Genomic DNA, 13,396 nt, shown 5'->3' on the forward strand with positions numbered 1-13,396 from the left:
GAAAAGAAAGCCTGAAAAAAATTTTGCTAGTGAAAATCACTCTTGCATTGGTGGGAGCACTGTATCCGGCATTTTTACTGTGATCATTATATTACAAGCATTCAAAATCACTTGGCTATAGTGTGTCACAAGCTTACAGGCATGGATGAATGATTTAGTTTAACTTACAAGTTTTAAGCTTTTATAGTAAACCAAAACTTTCTTTCTTTTTCACAGGAAATGTAAGCAATGACGATGATAACCATGCAAAGTAAGTTTAAATCAAACAAAGTAACAATAATATTAACGTTTGGCCAGACTTGACTTGACAAGTCTGGCCAAATGAAATTGTGGCGCAATGTTGTGGAAAATCTTTCTTTCTAAGGATGTAGTGGGTGGAATGCTAGTCCACCACAGGATATCTAGCATGAAGAGATTCACGAGACTATTATTATTCCTCCCATGGAAGGTTAAGGGATACTATTCCATCACAGGATACCCATCATGAAGTGACTACTGTAGGAGTGTTACTACTGGTAGGATGCTAGTCACAGGGTTCCAAGCATGAAGTGCTAGGGAGTACATTTATTTAGTAAACAAACCCCTTCAGGTGGCTGTTATATACATGTAAGGAGGACAATGCCCAAGGCTGAAAGATTGTCCAAAAAGTGAATAGCTCGCTTTGAAAGCAACAGTGAAATTTTGAGGACAATGTTTAAGCCCAGGACATTATCATCCGATATACAGTACCAGCAAGTCATGAAGGGGTTTATTTATTTTATAGCCATAAGGTTAATTTGACATGACATGTTCTGTCCAATGAGAATGCATGAAAATTAATCTATGGGTTACAATTCTATGTGTACACAGGGTTCCATTCATGAAGTGACTGTACTTGGTATTTCTACAGGTACATATACTTCCCCCTAGTTGTAGTGTTAGTCCATCACAGGTTTCCTGCATTTTGAAGTGGTTTATTGTTTATTTGCACTGTGGTTTTGGGTTTGTTTGACAGGCCAAGCTCGACCCCCGTCCCTCCACCAAGAAAGTACAAAAAGAATGGAACTCTCAGACAGCCAGGAGATTCCAGTCCTTGCGCAGAAAGAAAAGAAAACATCCCAGAGATAGCGCAAACTAAGCCTGCTAACAGTACCAGCCTGCCTACACAGCAGAAAAATGATACAGGACAGAAGAAAAAGAAACCGAAGCCACCCCCTCCCCCAAGGGGAAGTTCTCTTGGACGTAAAAGTTCCATGCCGGCAAATTTGCAGTCTGCCTCTGGTGGAAAAAAGCCAAGGCCCCCGGTTCCTCCTAAACCGAAGAATTATGTTCCAAAGAAATTTTCATCACCTAGTAGTAATTTTAAAGACAAGACACAAACGCATATTCAGTTAACAAAGGAGAGATCGGATTCAGCACTTGTAAATGCAGAGTCTGGCAGAGCAGATGATCATGGCTCACAGTTTTTCGTTAATTTGGATAAAGGAAATTACACTAAAGCAGTTGATTCTAAAAGCCTTGACTCTGAAAGTTCATCTCAGTTTTTTGTCCCCTTAGATAAACAAACTCAGAATGACAAATCCAGGAGAACACAAGATGTGCCATCCGAAAGACCAACTCCTAGTCATACTGTTTCAACAAGCAAAGGTGATGAAGCAGTCTTGAATGGTCTTAAAAATGTCAAGGTGGAGAATGTTGAAGTGCGTGAAAATGGTGTAGATTCACCACAGTCAAGGTCGATCTTTTATGATAACAGAAATTTGTCAGAAAATGAAAATTCAGGAAAGCATTCACCAGATCCTCTTGAGGGTTTGGAGATAGAAGTTGATGCAGTGAGCGAAGATGATGATGAAGACTTTGCTAGAACTGGTCTTGAACAAGACACAGAAAATCCTCCTTTGAGTGATTTGGTAGATGTTAATGAACTGGCAGCAGCAGATTTGGATGTTGTTGTTAAGGAACAGTCCTTTGATGAACTGAAGCCTGGAGATAGTGCAAGCGATTCTAAAGAAAAGCTGAAGGTTGTTGTTAGTCTTGTTCTTGAAGAAGAGTGTTCTGTGTCTATGATTGATGATAGTTTAGAAGGACAAAAGCTTGTTGACATTGCGCACGAAACAGCTAATTTTGCACAAACAGAAGAAGAGTCCGAGCCATCTGAAGGTTTTGTTGAGTTGAGTAATGAGGCAAAACGTTGTGTTGATAGTGGACTAGGAGACGACACGGTAGAGGTGGTTACTTCTATTGTTGCTGAGCGTTTGAATCAAGATGAGGAAAATGATCCTGAGGGTGGTGTTGAGGAACCAATGGATGTGGACTTTGTTTCAGAGAAGCTTAGTGAAGATACCCAACAAAGTGGTGCAGAGGACTTGGTATCAGTTGAGGAGTTATGCAGCTCAACTGTTGAACACAGTGTAGCATCAGAAGTTGATTCACAGTTAGATTCGCATGGAACTGAACTGCAAAACCGAGAGCATGGAAATGATGAGATTCATACTGGTACATCTAGAGACTTGGCACAGAGTGATGCACAAGAAAATAGAGAAATTATTATGGCGGAACCTGTTAGAGAAGGAACATTTATCTCAGTGACTGATCATGCGATTTCTGACGGCGCAGTTGAGGTTACCAAGAAGACCAATAATGAGTTTCCCTCCAATAAAGAAGTTGTCACGAATGTGAAGGAAGAATTTAAAAGTAGGGATTTTGTATCAGAGATTGAAACTGTCACACAGCCTGATGTAGAAGGTCAAGCAAAAGACGGCATGGATGAAAGTGAAGTTATCCATGCAAATATTGCTGTTCAGATAGAATCAAAAGCTGAAGTTTCTTCAGAAGTAGAATCAAAAGGTGGTGCGGTAGAAATGAATGATGATGAAACATCTAGAGAATGTTTGCTTGATGACAAGTTTAATGTAAGTGTCAGTCAAACAGAACTTTTCGATCAAACAGCAAAGTTAGATTCTATTACAAATTCTGCAGGACCGGAAGAATTTGAGTCAGAAAATGGACCACCTACTTCTGTAGCAAAAGAGGTATTGTTAGAAGCTTTAGCAGATGTCGCAGAGTCTTCTGTCAATGATTTCTGCAGTTCTGGAAAAGGACCTGAAGGCAATGAAATTGCTGCAACACATATTGAAACACTTGACCACAGAGAAGAACCAGAGTCACAAGATAGCAAACACGAAAGTGAAACCCAGCCACAGTCACCTGAGCCTGTGCGCCCAGACCGGCCAAATCGCAAAGCTAGACAAGGAAAGCATGCTTATGAAAGTGTTATTTTTGCCACAAATTATGAAGAAAAACAGCAATCAGAGGGAAAGAGAAATGACAGCCTTACAAGAAGGGCTCATTCTTTTAGTAAATACGAGGCTGCTGTTCATTCACAAGCACGTCCTGTTCGACGCACATCCAATGATGATGCTATTTACAGCGTGCCAAGTAAAGTGATTCCAGTTCGGAGATTCGAAGATGATAGTTCAGAATATAGTGTGCCATCCATATATGCAATTCCAACCCGCAAAGTTAGCAAAAATGAGTATTCTGTGCCGAGACCAATTGTAGTCCCAGCGTGTGCTGTGACGGACAGACAGAAAGTAGATGAAGATGGTAAGATATACGCTGTTCCTGGTTTACCCACGGCAGTCCCAGTTACTGAACACTCAGAGAAAGAACTCAGTGTGATCCCACAGGAGAGTGATAACATTTACGTTGTGCCTGCGCAGCAGAAAGTGGCTACGACGGTGACAGCAAAAATTGCTGCAGTTCCACCTCCCAAGCCACCAAGACAAAGTCTTGTATTTGAACAGGAGAAGAAAGAGAAAGCTGATTTACAAAGGGTTAGCTCACCGGAGTCGCCCAAGCCAGTTGCAAGAGCACGTGGTGCTGGTAGTGATGTTTCTTCTGAGGTTAAGGAGGGAAGAGGTTCTCCTAACCCTGTTCCAAGGAAAGGCGGCAAAACTGAAGCTTCTGAATCTGCCACACAGAGAGCCTCACCGAGCCCTAAACCACGGAGGGGCAGCAAAATGGAAGCATCCGAATCTGAAAGCAAGGAGCAAAGAGCATCGCCAAGCCCTGTTCCGAGGAAGGGCATCAAAACAGAAGCATCGGAATCTGAAGCCAAGGAGCAAAGGGCTTCACCAAGCCCTGTTCCAAGGAAGGGGTCTAAAACAGCACAAACAGAAGAGTCTTCTGAATCAGTTTCACCTCAAGCGAGTGATTCCCCTACCCCAGTTCAACGTAGCCGTGTTAGTGCTCTTCAATCTGGCCAACAGGTTGCATCCTCGTCACCAGTAACTTTGCCGTCTTCTGAGGTCTCTGTTGAGGATGTTATGGACGACAAGGCTACCTCCCAAAACAAGATGGTCCCTCCTCCTCGGCCACCACCCCCTGTTGGTAGGATAAGTTTTGTCAGCAGCGAAGGAACCATGCCTCCTCCACTCTCACCTGGGCTTGAAAATGATTTGGAGTCTGACTCGGATTCTGATGTTGGAGAAGAAGAAGCTGCAAAGGTGAAGAGAGTATTAATAACTCATAAATCTTTCGTTTCCAAATCTTCAAAAAAAAAAAACATAGCAAGAAATCTCCAAATCCAAAATCCATTATTGTATTACAGTGTGATGCGCCTCACCGTGGCCACCCAACAAACTTTTTTTTACAAGTTAGCCATAAAAATACAAAACGACATTGTTTCAATAATTCATTGTTGCGTCAGTTGCCTGTTGAACTTTGCAAGGAGGCGTGACCATTAATGAAATTCACGTATCCTGATTGGCTAACTTGTAAAAAAGGTTTGTTGGGTGGCCACAGTAAGGTGCGTCGCACTGTAAAAATACTATTAAGAACAGCACTGTTTACAAGTAGAACATGAAAGATCTTTCATTTGAATGTTCATACGCTTTGGCTCCATTCACAGACGTGATAGGTAGACTGTCAAAACACCTTGCACCATATTATGGTAAACAGCACCACAAGACAATACAGTACATGTACTGTTAGCTTTCATTTCAATGGTCACACTTAAAGGGAAAGTATCACGCAAATTTGCAAAAATTTGCAAATTTGAAAAAACCAAATAATTGTCAAGTTTGGTATAAATTATTATTACCCCAGGGCAATAAAACTGTCGATTAGTGCCTCTGGCCAGAGACAGAGCATGGATTGAAACCTGAAAAATGTTCGGCTAATGTTTTTCAAGTTCTTGCATTTTTGTTTCCAAAATGCGCTAGAACAGATCACAAGTTGTTCCTTTGAAGAATTGAGTTGATTTCTTTCCTCTCGTCATTCTAGAATTATTTGGCAGCTGATTGAGAGTCTTACGTCATCATTTTAACAAAAGATATCAAAAACCCCATGATACTTCCCCCTGAAAATATTCGCAACGCTAAACTATACTCTTCGTTTATTACCGAGGGTTACAGTTACACACAAAAAGAATACAACAGCATAAGCTATTTAAACTTAAATTCAAACGAAAATACAATAGTTTCAATAACAAAAGAAAATTCACTATCACCAATGGGAAGCTTAATTAAATATTCCTGTGAAGTAATGTCAGTGTGCATACATTAAAGTTCGAATTAGCAACCGTCAAATCACGTTCTTTTTCACAATAACAACATCCCCCTTACGTGTTTCATCCACTGACTGAAAGTTAGACCCATTTTTACAGCATAGTAAACGGTACCGGTGTTCAGGTGTAAATGTACCTCTTCTACATATTCTAGATTGCCAGTTAACTTAAAGCTCTTGCATGTCATTTAACCCTTAAACACCTAATATCAAAGAACAAATTCTCATATCTTGTCCCCATACTTTCTTATAAAAGTACTGGGAAGAAGTTATTAAAAATAATATCAAGACAATTCACCTTGGGTGATCATATCCTTAATTCTCGTGTCCTCAGGGGTTGAATAAGCATTGATATTACAAGGAGAAATTTGATGCTGATCACTGTTATGGCTTAAAGGGTTTAGTTTCCAGTCATGTGATTCTTGAGGGATTGCTTGGCATTCTTGTACTGGCTTGTGTGAGATGCAACACTCTAAATTGGAACTGCAATTGATCGGATCAATATGTTTTTTATAGTTTACTGTAATACGGCTGTATGTGATCTCCAGTCACAGTTGTATCAATATGCATTGACCCCCCTCCTCCCCCCCCCTGGTGGTGATTTTTTGCAGCTGCTTGTGTATGCTTTTCAATTTCATTTTACTTTGTGCAGGGTCCTCCCAAGCCAAAGACCTACTACATTGCTCATGAAATTCTCTCAACTGAACGGTCATTTGTGGATGCTCTAAAACTTGTATTTGAGGTGAGTGACAAAAAGAAATTTAGAAGACCCCCAGAACCCACAATTTGAGATTCCATCCGAACCAAAAATACTTTAATGAGTATTTAGTCCTACAGGTATCCCAGAGATACTTTTTTCAAAAATACTACACATCGTCTTTTCTAGGAATGTTATGGAACCATCAAGTCTGCTAATGTTGTTGCTGATTCTATTCTGGGCGACATATTCCGAGATTTAGAAAATATCTATTTGCTGGATTCACGGTTTCTTCAGGAACTTGAAGAGAGAATGGTCACATGGTAAGCTTTCAAAATAAATAATGATAAGCATTTTTTTTATAATAGCTACTTTCGCAGATTGTTTATTAATTTTTTTGGGCAATTGCATGTATGCATGTAATGTACAGTGTATTAGCTGAACAGTGACAGCCAGTCATTTAAATGAAGCCAGTTTAACAGAACCACAATCTACAAAAGTTACCAATTTCAGTATGGTCAACCTGAACGGTTAAACATTGTCTACTGTAAACAGTTTACTTACATGCACATTATTGATTTCTTCCCAAGGATGAAATTTTTAGTTATAAGCTGCTTTAGAAAGAAACTTAAAGCCCATTTGCTTACATCTGAAGCCTGAAAACGGCTTCCTTCTTGGATGAGGTATATCTGTTCAACTCCTGATTTTTCTTTTTCTTTGTCCTCTTTCATCTATTTGCTTATTTTATTTTAATCCTGCTTTCCATTAAGTATTGTCGTATACCTAGACTTTCACTCAACAAAACGAACACTGTGATTTGTTGATTCTTGGTCACGTGCCCCTGATCAAATACAAGTGTATCCCGACCGGGATGCAATTCTGCAGTTGCTGCCCTCTCAGTTGTTTGTTTGTTTGTTTTGCTGTGATTGTTGAAAGGAAAGTCTAAATATATCACAAAGCACTTAAAGGAGAAGTATCACGAAAATTTGCTCTCATTTCAAAACCCAAAAATGTTTGACTGTCAGCAGAAACAACGAAATAATTGTCAAGTTTGTTAAAAATTATCACGTCCCAGTGCAATAAAACTGTCGATTAGTGCCTCTGGCCAGAGACAGAGTAGGCTAGTTTGGATTGAAACTTGAAAAATATTAGGCTAATATTTTTCAAGTTCTCACATTTTTGTTTCCAAAATGCGCTAGAACAGATCACAAGTTGTTTCTTTCAAAAATTGAGTTGATTTCTTTTCTCTCGTCATTCTAGAATTATTTGGCAGGTGATTGAAGGTCATATGTCATCATTTTTAACAAAAGATATCAAAAACCCCATGATACTTCCCCTTTAATGTTTGGTCCCTCGGGAAACTAGTTAGTTTTGTTTTCCCTCGACTTCATCTCGGGAAACATCAGAACTCTCGGAAAAACAAAACTTACTGTTTCCCTCGGGACCATACATTAAGTGTACAATGTTCACCAAGTAGATTGTAAGAAAACATTTAGTTCCTAGCTTAGGTGTGTGATCTTTTTATAACCCTGGTTTTCATTTACAAGCCTCCGCATTTGTTTCTTGTTTATTTTTATATTATTTATTGCAGTGTTTTTGAAATGTGGAAATAAAATAAACCTGAAAAAACCTGAAAACTCTTTGTTCACAGGGACGAGCATGAGAGGATTGGTGACATTATCAAGAAATATGGACACTTCTTGAAGGTATATTCAGTCATTCCGAAAAAAAAAAAAGAACGTTTTACTTTAATTTTTTTTTTTATCCCCCAAAAAGACTGTTTCAATGCATGACAGTAAATAATGGAATGGACCCATTAAAAATTGGAATTGTCCCGGATATTTTTTTTTTTGTTATTTAAGTTGGCAGACACCTTTTCCTATTACTTTCCAGCACTTACATGTATACTTTCACAGATCATTACTACTCCTCTTTATCAGTTGATACAACTATAATTATTATGATACCAAAAAATGCATTAATATTGGTGAACAAGTTATGGTTGTTTTCTCAACATAATGGGTTACATGTACCATAGCAACAGAATAACGTGTTTAAATAATTGTTATATATTAACTAAAAAATGAGCTCAGTAGTGACACCCATTTTTCACCAGGGAACTGAAATTGAGATGTTTAGATACAATTAATTTTTTTGCAAAGTAAGAAAAAGGGGGGGGGGGGGGGTATCAGAGGAGTTCAGAACCACCTTTAATGTTTGAAGAACAATTCTTCTAATCTGTAATAGTCCAATTTTGATGTACAACATTTGTACTTGGCTACTGTACTAGGCTTAGGGGAATGAAACAACAGAAAATGCATTGCGGTCCAGGGATGAATAATTAATTTATTTTGTTCTCGTAGCCAAGCCAGAATTTTAATATGTCGAAATTGGTGTATTGGTGCAGACAGTTCCTGTTTGCGTTTGTTTTATCTGAGTATTGAGTTAATGGTTCTGCATGATACATTTTTGGCTCTGGGACATTTCAATGGCCTTCCAAACTTTGGGACCTATTGCTAATCTAGAGAGGGTTTTAACAGCATTCATTTGCTAATATCACAAGCATTGAAAATGTTTTCCATGGAATTTAACGTTTTTGTTTTCTTTGTATTTAACAGATGTATACCCAATATGTGAATGGTTATGACAAAGCGATGGCTGTGTTTCAAGACACAATGAAGGAAAATCCAGAGTTTGCCAAGTTAGTTACTCAGTTCCAGGTACAGTATGGCAAGTGCCAGTTGCTACCTACAGTCTGACCTGTAACTAGCACTTTGTTAATATTTAGTTTAAAGTGCAACTAACCCCAATTTTTTTCTTTTGCTGAGTGAAAACTCCTAATTTTTTTATTACTAACTTGTGCATAAAAAAAAATGTATTTGTAGCATTTTTCTTTGAATTTTTATGGCCCTTGTAAGTTTTAAATTTTTGTGGCTCTTTGGTTCACCACTGCGAAGGAAGGAGAATGGGGAGCATTGTTTATTAAAAGAATACAGAATATTTAGGAATAATAAGGAATATTTAGGAATATATTTAGGAATTTAGGAATATAATAATATTTAGGTAGATTTGTTGTTGTTTATTTCCAGGCAAGTGAAAGATGTCATGGCATGATTCTTTCATCGTACATGTTAAAACCTGTTCAGAGGATACCAAGCTATAGACTTCTGCTTATAGGTGAGTATAAGCATTTGGTCTACAAGTCCTAACATTGAGCCTGCAAGCAGAGGTTTCTTTCTGGCAAGTCTTTAAGCATGTACAAAGTCGTTCACGTCTCTGGTGTTTCACATAGTCGGCTTGTCAAGCTGACTATGTGAAATACAAGAGATCATAAACAACTTTGTACATCCTAAAAGAGTTGCCAGAAAGAAACCTCTGCTAGCAGGGTACCTGACATTAGATTTGTTCCAAAGGACATTTTAAAATACATGTATACTCTAAAATATATTATGAAAGGTGTATATTGTATTTCCTTGTAATAAGTGTAAATAAAATTGAATTGAAATGAATTGAATTAACTCAATGGTTTGTTTATACATGAACAAATTGGCATGAAACATGAAAATAAAAAGACAATGGGGTAAGTTTCTAAAAGAAACTGTGGTGTTACATTGATCAGTGATGAGTGAAAACAAAATAATGTTTGGTTTTATTGTTTTTCTTTCTAACGAAGGGTAAGGCTCAAAACGTCAGCACTCGAATCTCTTTACAGTGGCCAAATTACCTCATCAGCTCTGTTTATAAAACCAAACATTCATCAAATTAATATAAAAAGACGCCAGCTTTGTAGATGGGAAACTACATGTACATGTGCTGGAACAGTTGCAGTGTAGGGCTGACAGACTGGTCATGCACCTGTACTTGTTACAGTTAGACCTGGTGCTTCAGTTTGACACTCATGTTGACATTTTGTCAGGGAAGCTTTGTAATGTCTAAAAGAAGATCGACAGGGCGATGGGATGAAGGAGACAGTAGAGGAATAAATAAATCATTTCTGATCGTCTAAGTTCATCTTGTAAGTTTATGTTTGTAGTGTCATTTTTTTCCTTGCTTTTTATTTTTCCCAGACTATCTCAAGCATTTGCCAATGGATTCTGAAGAGTTTAAAGACACTGAGAGTATGCATCCTCAAAAATGTCTTCTTATCATTTCTGTGAACACCGGGTTGGGAGTGGGTCCTCGATAAACTGGGCTATATGCAGGGTGCCTCTGCCTCAAGGGTGTGCTTTTTCACCCTTGTAATACCGTATTTCTTCAATTAATCACCCTGGGCACTTATTTTATGTTATTATTTTTTTTTTGGGGGGGGGGGGGTGGGGGCTTTTTTTATTTTGGGCCAATGAGAGTGGGCACTTGTTCGAGGTGGGTGCTTATTCCAGGGTGGGCGCTTATTATTTTCCCAACATTTTCAACAAGTGAGGACATTTTTAGAGAATAACAAAACAAGGGAAAACAAGTTTATTTCGCTTCAACAAGACAAAACAAAGTGCATAAGCTAACATAAACAAGCCATTAACAATATAAAATTCATTGACTACCATATCCAAAACCAATTTTGGAACATTACATAACTGATGCTCCTCTTATGTCATGTTGGGCTAGTACAGAAATGTCTTTGGTTGGGAGGGGGTGGGGTGGGTGCTTATTAACTTTTTGGGCTTTCAGGGTGGGCGCTTACTCGAGGTGGGCACTTGTTCGAAGGTGGGCCCTTAATCAAATAAATACTGTAATAGAGAGATTAAGAATTATGTTCATGGCAAACGACAAGTGGCAGAAAGGACCACGTGACCATGTTTATCCTTCATTTGGTGCTTGCTGTTTTCAGTTTCTCAGTAAAATTGAGTAGTTCGGTGTTAGCATGAAAGGCCAGAATTGTTTTGCACTATTTTCATCTATGTGCTTATTATTTCAAGAAAATGTAAACGTGAATCTCACGTTTGCAGTAAATGCAATTCAAAATCTCTCTAATTGTATGAATAACTCCTGTCTCAAGGTCTACTAATGTTGAAGCATTGAAGCGTTCGACTGTTTCTCACAGTCTTCGTCAGTAAATACTGAAAAGAAAATTGCGAAGAAAGTATTTGTTGATGAAGACTGTGGGAAAAAGTCGAAAGCTTCAATGTTTCAACATTAGTAGACTTTGAGACAAGAGTTATTCATACAATCATTTAAGATTCCAAGGTCAAGAGTGAGCATTCACAGTATTATAAATGTCTCTAGTATTACAAGGGTGAATAAGAACACCCTTCAGGCAGAGGCACCCTGCATAATTTTTTAGCGCCAGGTTTGCTATAGGTGGTGCCTACTAATACAGGGATATTTTTGCGCGGTTTAAAACTATTGGGAGAAAGCAGAACTTAGCAAGTGCTCTTAGTATCCAAACAGAAAATTTGGGGTAACTTTACATTTTTCAGAGATAATAAAGCTTCAATTTGGAAAAAAAAAATAAAAACGCCATACATTGCTTTGTATTTTTCTGTTTTTTAGAATAATTGTTGCTTAATTATCTCTAAAAATGCGTGGTTACCCCCAATTTTCTTTTTGGATTTCAATAGCCCTCGCTAAGATCTGCTTTCCCTGCATAGTCATAAACCACTCAAAAATACTTCTTTATCAGTAGACACTGTCCTTAAATCAAAGTGCTAGAAAAGGCGGCGAAAAAAAATGCAGAAACTGCAATGCAAAGAGTTTGCTTTGCTGTTGGAAACTTTAGCTTATCTTCTCAGCACAAAAAGGGGGAAGGGGAGTGCAATATTTGTTTTATGGATAAAAAAATTATTGCTTGCTGATTCAAGTACTAACTTGTAGATGCTGCTGTGCAAGGGGTTAAGTACACTTAGAGAGTAAGAGCTTTCTTAAAATTGTGGAGGAATCCTTTTTGTTTTCTTAATTCAGAGTAGTTTGAGTCAGTGATTTCGAACATTGTTTGTTCTTCGTCCTTGATAGCTGCCTTGAAGATTGTGTCAGAAGTTGCAACGCATATCAATGAGTCCATGAAAAAGATGGTAGGTGACCTTAAATGAAACCAAAATCACTTTTAATTATTTAAGCGTCAATGTATTTAGTGCAGAGCACTAATTCGGAACTCTCCCCAGACTGAATATAATATTAACATGTTGTATTGGAATTAATCAGCAAAAAATGTCAATCCCTAGAAGAGTAAATTTAATTAAAGTAATTTATTTAATATCAATAACATGGGGACTGCTTTTGCAATCTCTCAAGCCAGAGGCTCATGATAAAGTGCTTGACAATAATCCGGATTGAAATGGAATTTGGAAATGTTGGTTTGTGAGGGGAGGGGAAAACCGGAGTACCCAGAGAAAAACCTCTAGGAGCAAGGACGAGAATCAACAACAAACTCAACCCACATATGACGCTGAGTCCGGGGATCGAACCCGAGCCACATTGGTGGGAGGCGAGTGCTCTCACCACTGCACCATCCCTGCCCCCCTCCCCCCCCCCCCCCTCCATAGCTTTATCTTACAAGACACCATTTTATATCAGGAGTTTCGTTACTTCTTTGACAAAGCTGTCATCAAGGGCTACATGTATGTATAACCTGCAACACCTGTTACGGCTGAATACTCTGCAAAGAACTTTCAGTTTTTGTTACAGGTGATATTGGCGGTTGTAGGTTATTTATCATGAGCGGGAAGGGAAATGACTTTGTATATAATTATTTACTTTATATATTTTCTTTCATGCTGTATCTTGTCAGCTGATAGTCTCATTTCTCGTTTTGTTTTTACAAGTTTGAATTATAGCATTTTCCTGTGTCACAAAGCAACAAGATTGTTTAAATGCAACGTACGTTTACTGTGTGGCTAAACACCAGCAGTTGTTACCGATAACACTCGACCCATTTTAACGCCTGGGGTGGACAAATTTGAGTTTTTGAGGGTGACAATCAAAGAAAAACCTTTAAATTATTATGAATTCTGACAAGATTTCAAGGCAACAGAGCCAAGAAACTGACAATTTTACGCGCCGACAGATTGTAAAACTTTATAAAGGATGTTTCTCCCTGTAAATATACTAAAACTCGTTTGTTTATTTCTTTGCGTTTACAGGACAGTTTTGAACAGCTGTTAAAACTTCAAAACATGCTTGTAGGACATCCAGAAATTGTAAAAGCTGGAAGGGTTAGTG

The 13,396-nt window shown here is 38.3% G+C and overlaps 2 protein-coding genes across 2 annotated transcripts in view; both read left to right on the top strand.

The window, feature by feature from the left end:
- Positions 1-13,396, top strand: part of LOC146457362 (lactosylceramide 1,3-N-acetyl-beta-D-glucosaminyltransferase A-like) — a 134,884-nt gene that overhangs the window by 55,718 nt on the left and 65,770 nt on the right. The gene's annotated exons all lie outside the window — the stretch shown is intronic.
- Positions 1-13,396, top strand: part of LOC146457367 (uncharacterized) — a 31,869-nt gene that overhangs the window by 4,472 nt on the left and 14,001 nt on the right. The window contains exons 2-11 of the mRNA XM_085092070.1: positions 217-250; positions 995-4,487; positions 6,200-6,289; positions 6,434-6,567; positions 7,896-7,950; positions 8,863-8,964; positions 9,334-9,421; positions 10,312-10,362; positions 12,191-12,249; positions 13,318-13,389. Of these exons, the coding sequence (XP_084948196.1) occupies positions 217-250; positions 995-4,487; positions 6,200-6,289; positions 6,434-6,567; positions 7,896-7,950; positions 8,863-8,964; positions 9,334-9,421; positions 10,312-10,362; positions 12,191-12,249; positions 13,318-13,389 (4,178 nt within the window). The remainder of the gene's footprint in view (positions 1-216; positions 251-994; positions 4,488-6,199; positions 6,290-6,433; positions 6,568-7,895; positions 7,951-8,862; positions 8,965-9,333; positions 9,422-10,311; positions 10,363-12,190; positions 12,250-13,317; positions 13,390-13,396) is intronic.

This window comes from Pavona decussata, unplaced genomic scaffold, assembly GCF_977016875.1.
Source record: "Pavona decussata unplaced genomic scaffold, jaPavDecu1.1 SCAFFOLD_244, whole genome shotgun sequence".
Lineage (NCBI taxonomy): Eukaryota > Metazoa > Cnidaria > Anthozoa > Scleractinia > Agariciidae > Pavona > Pavona decussata.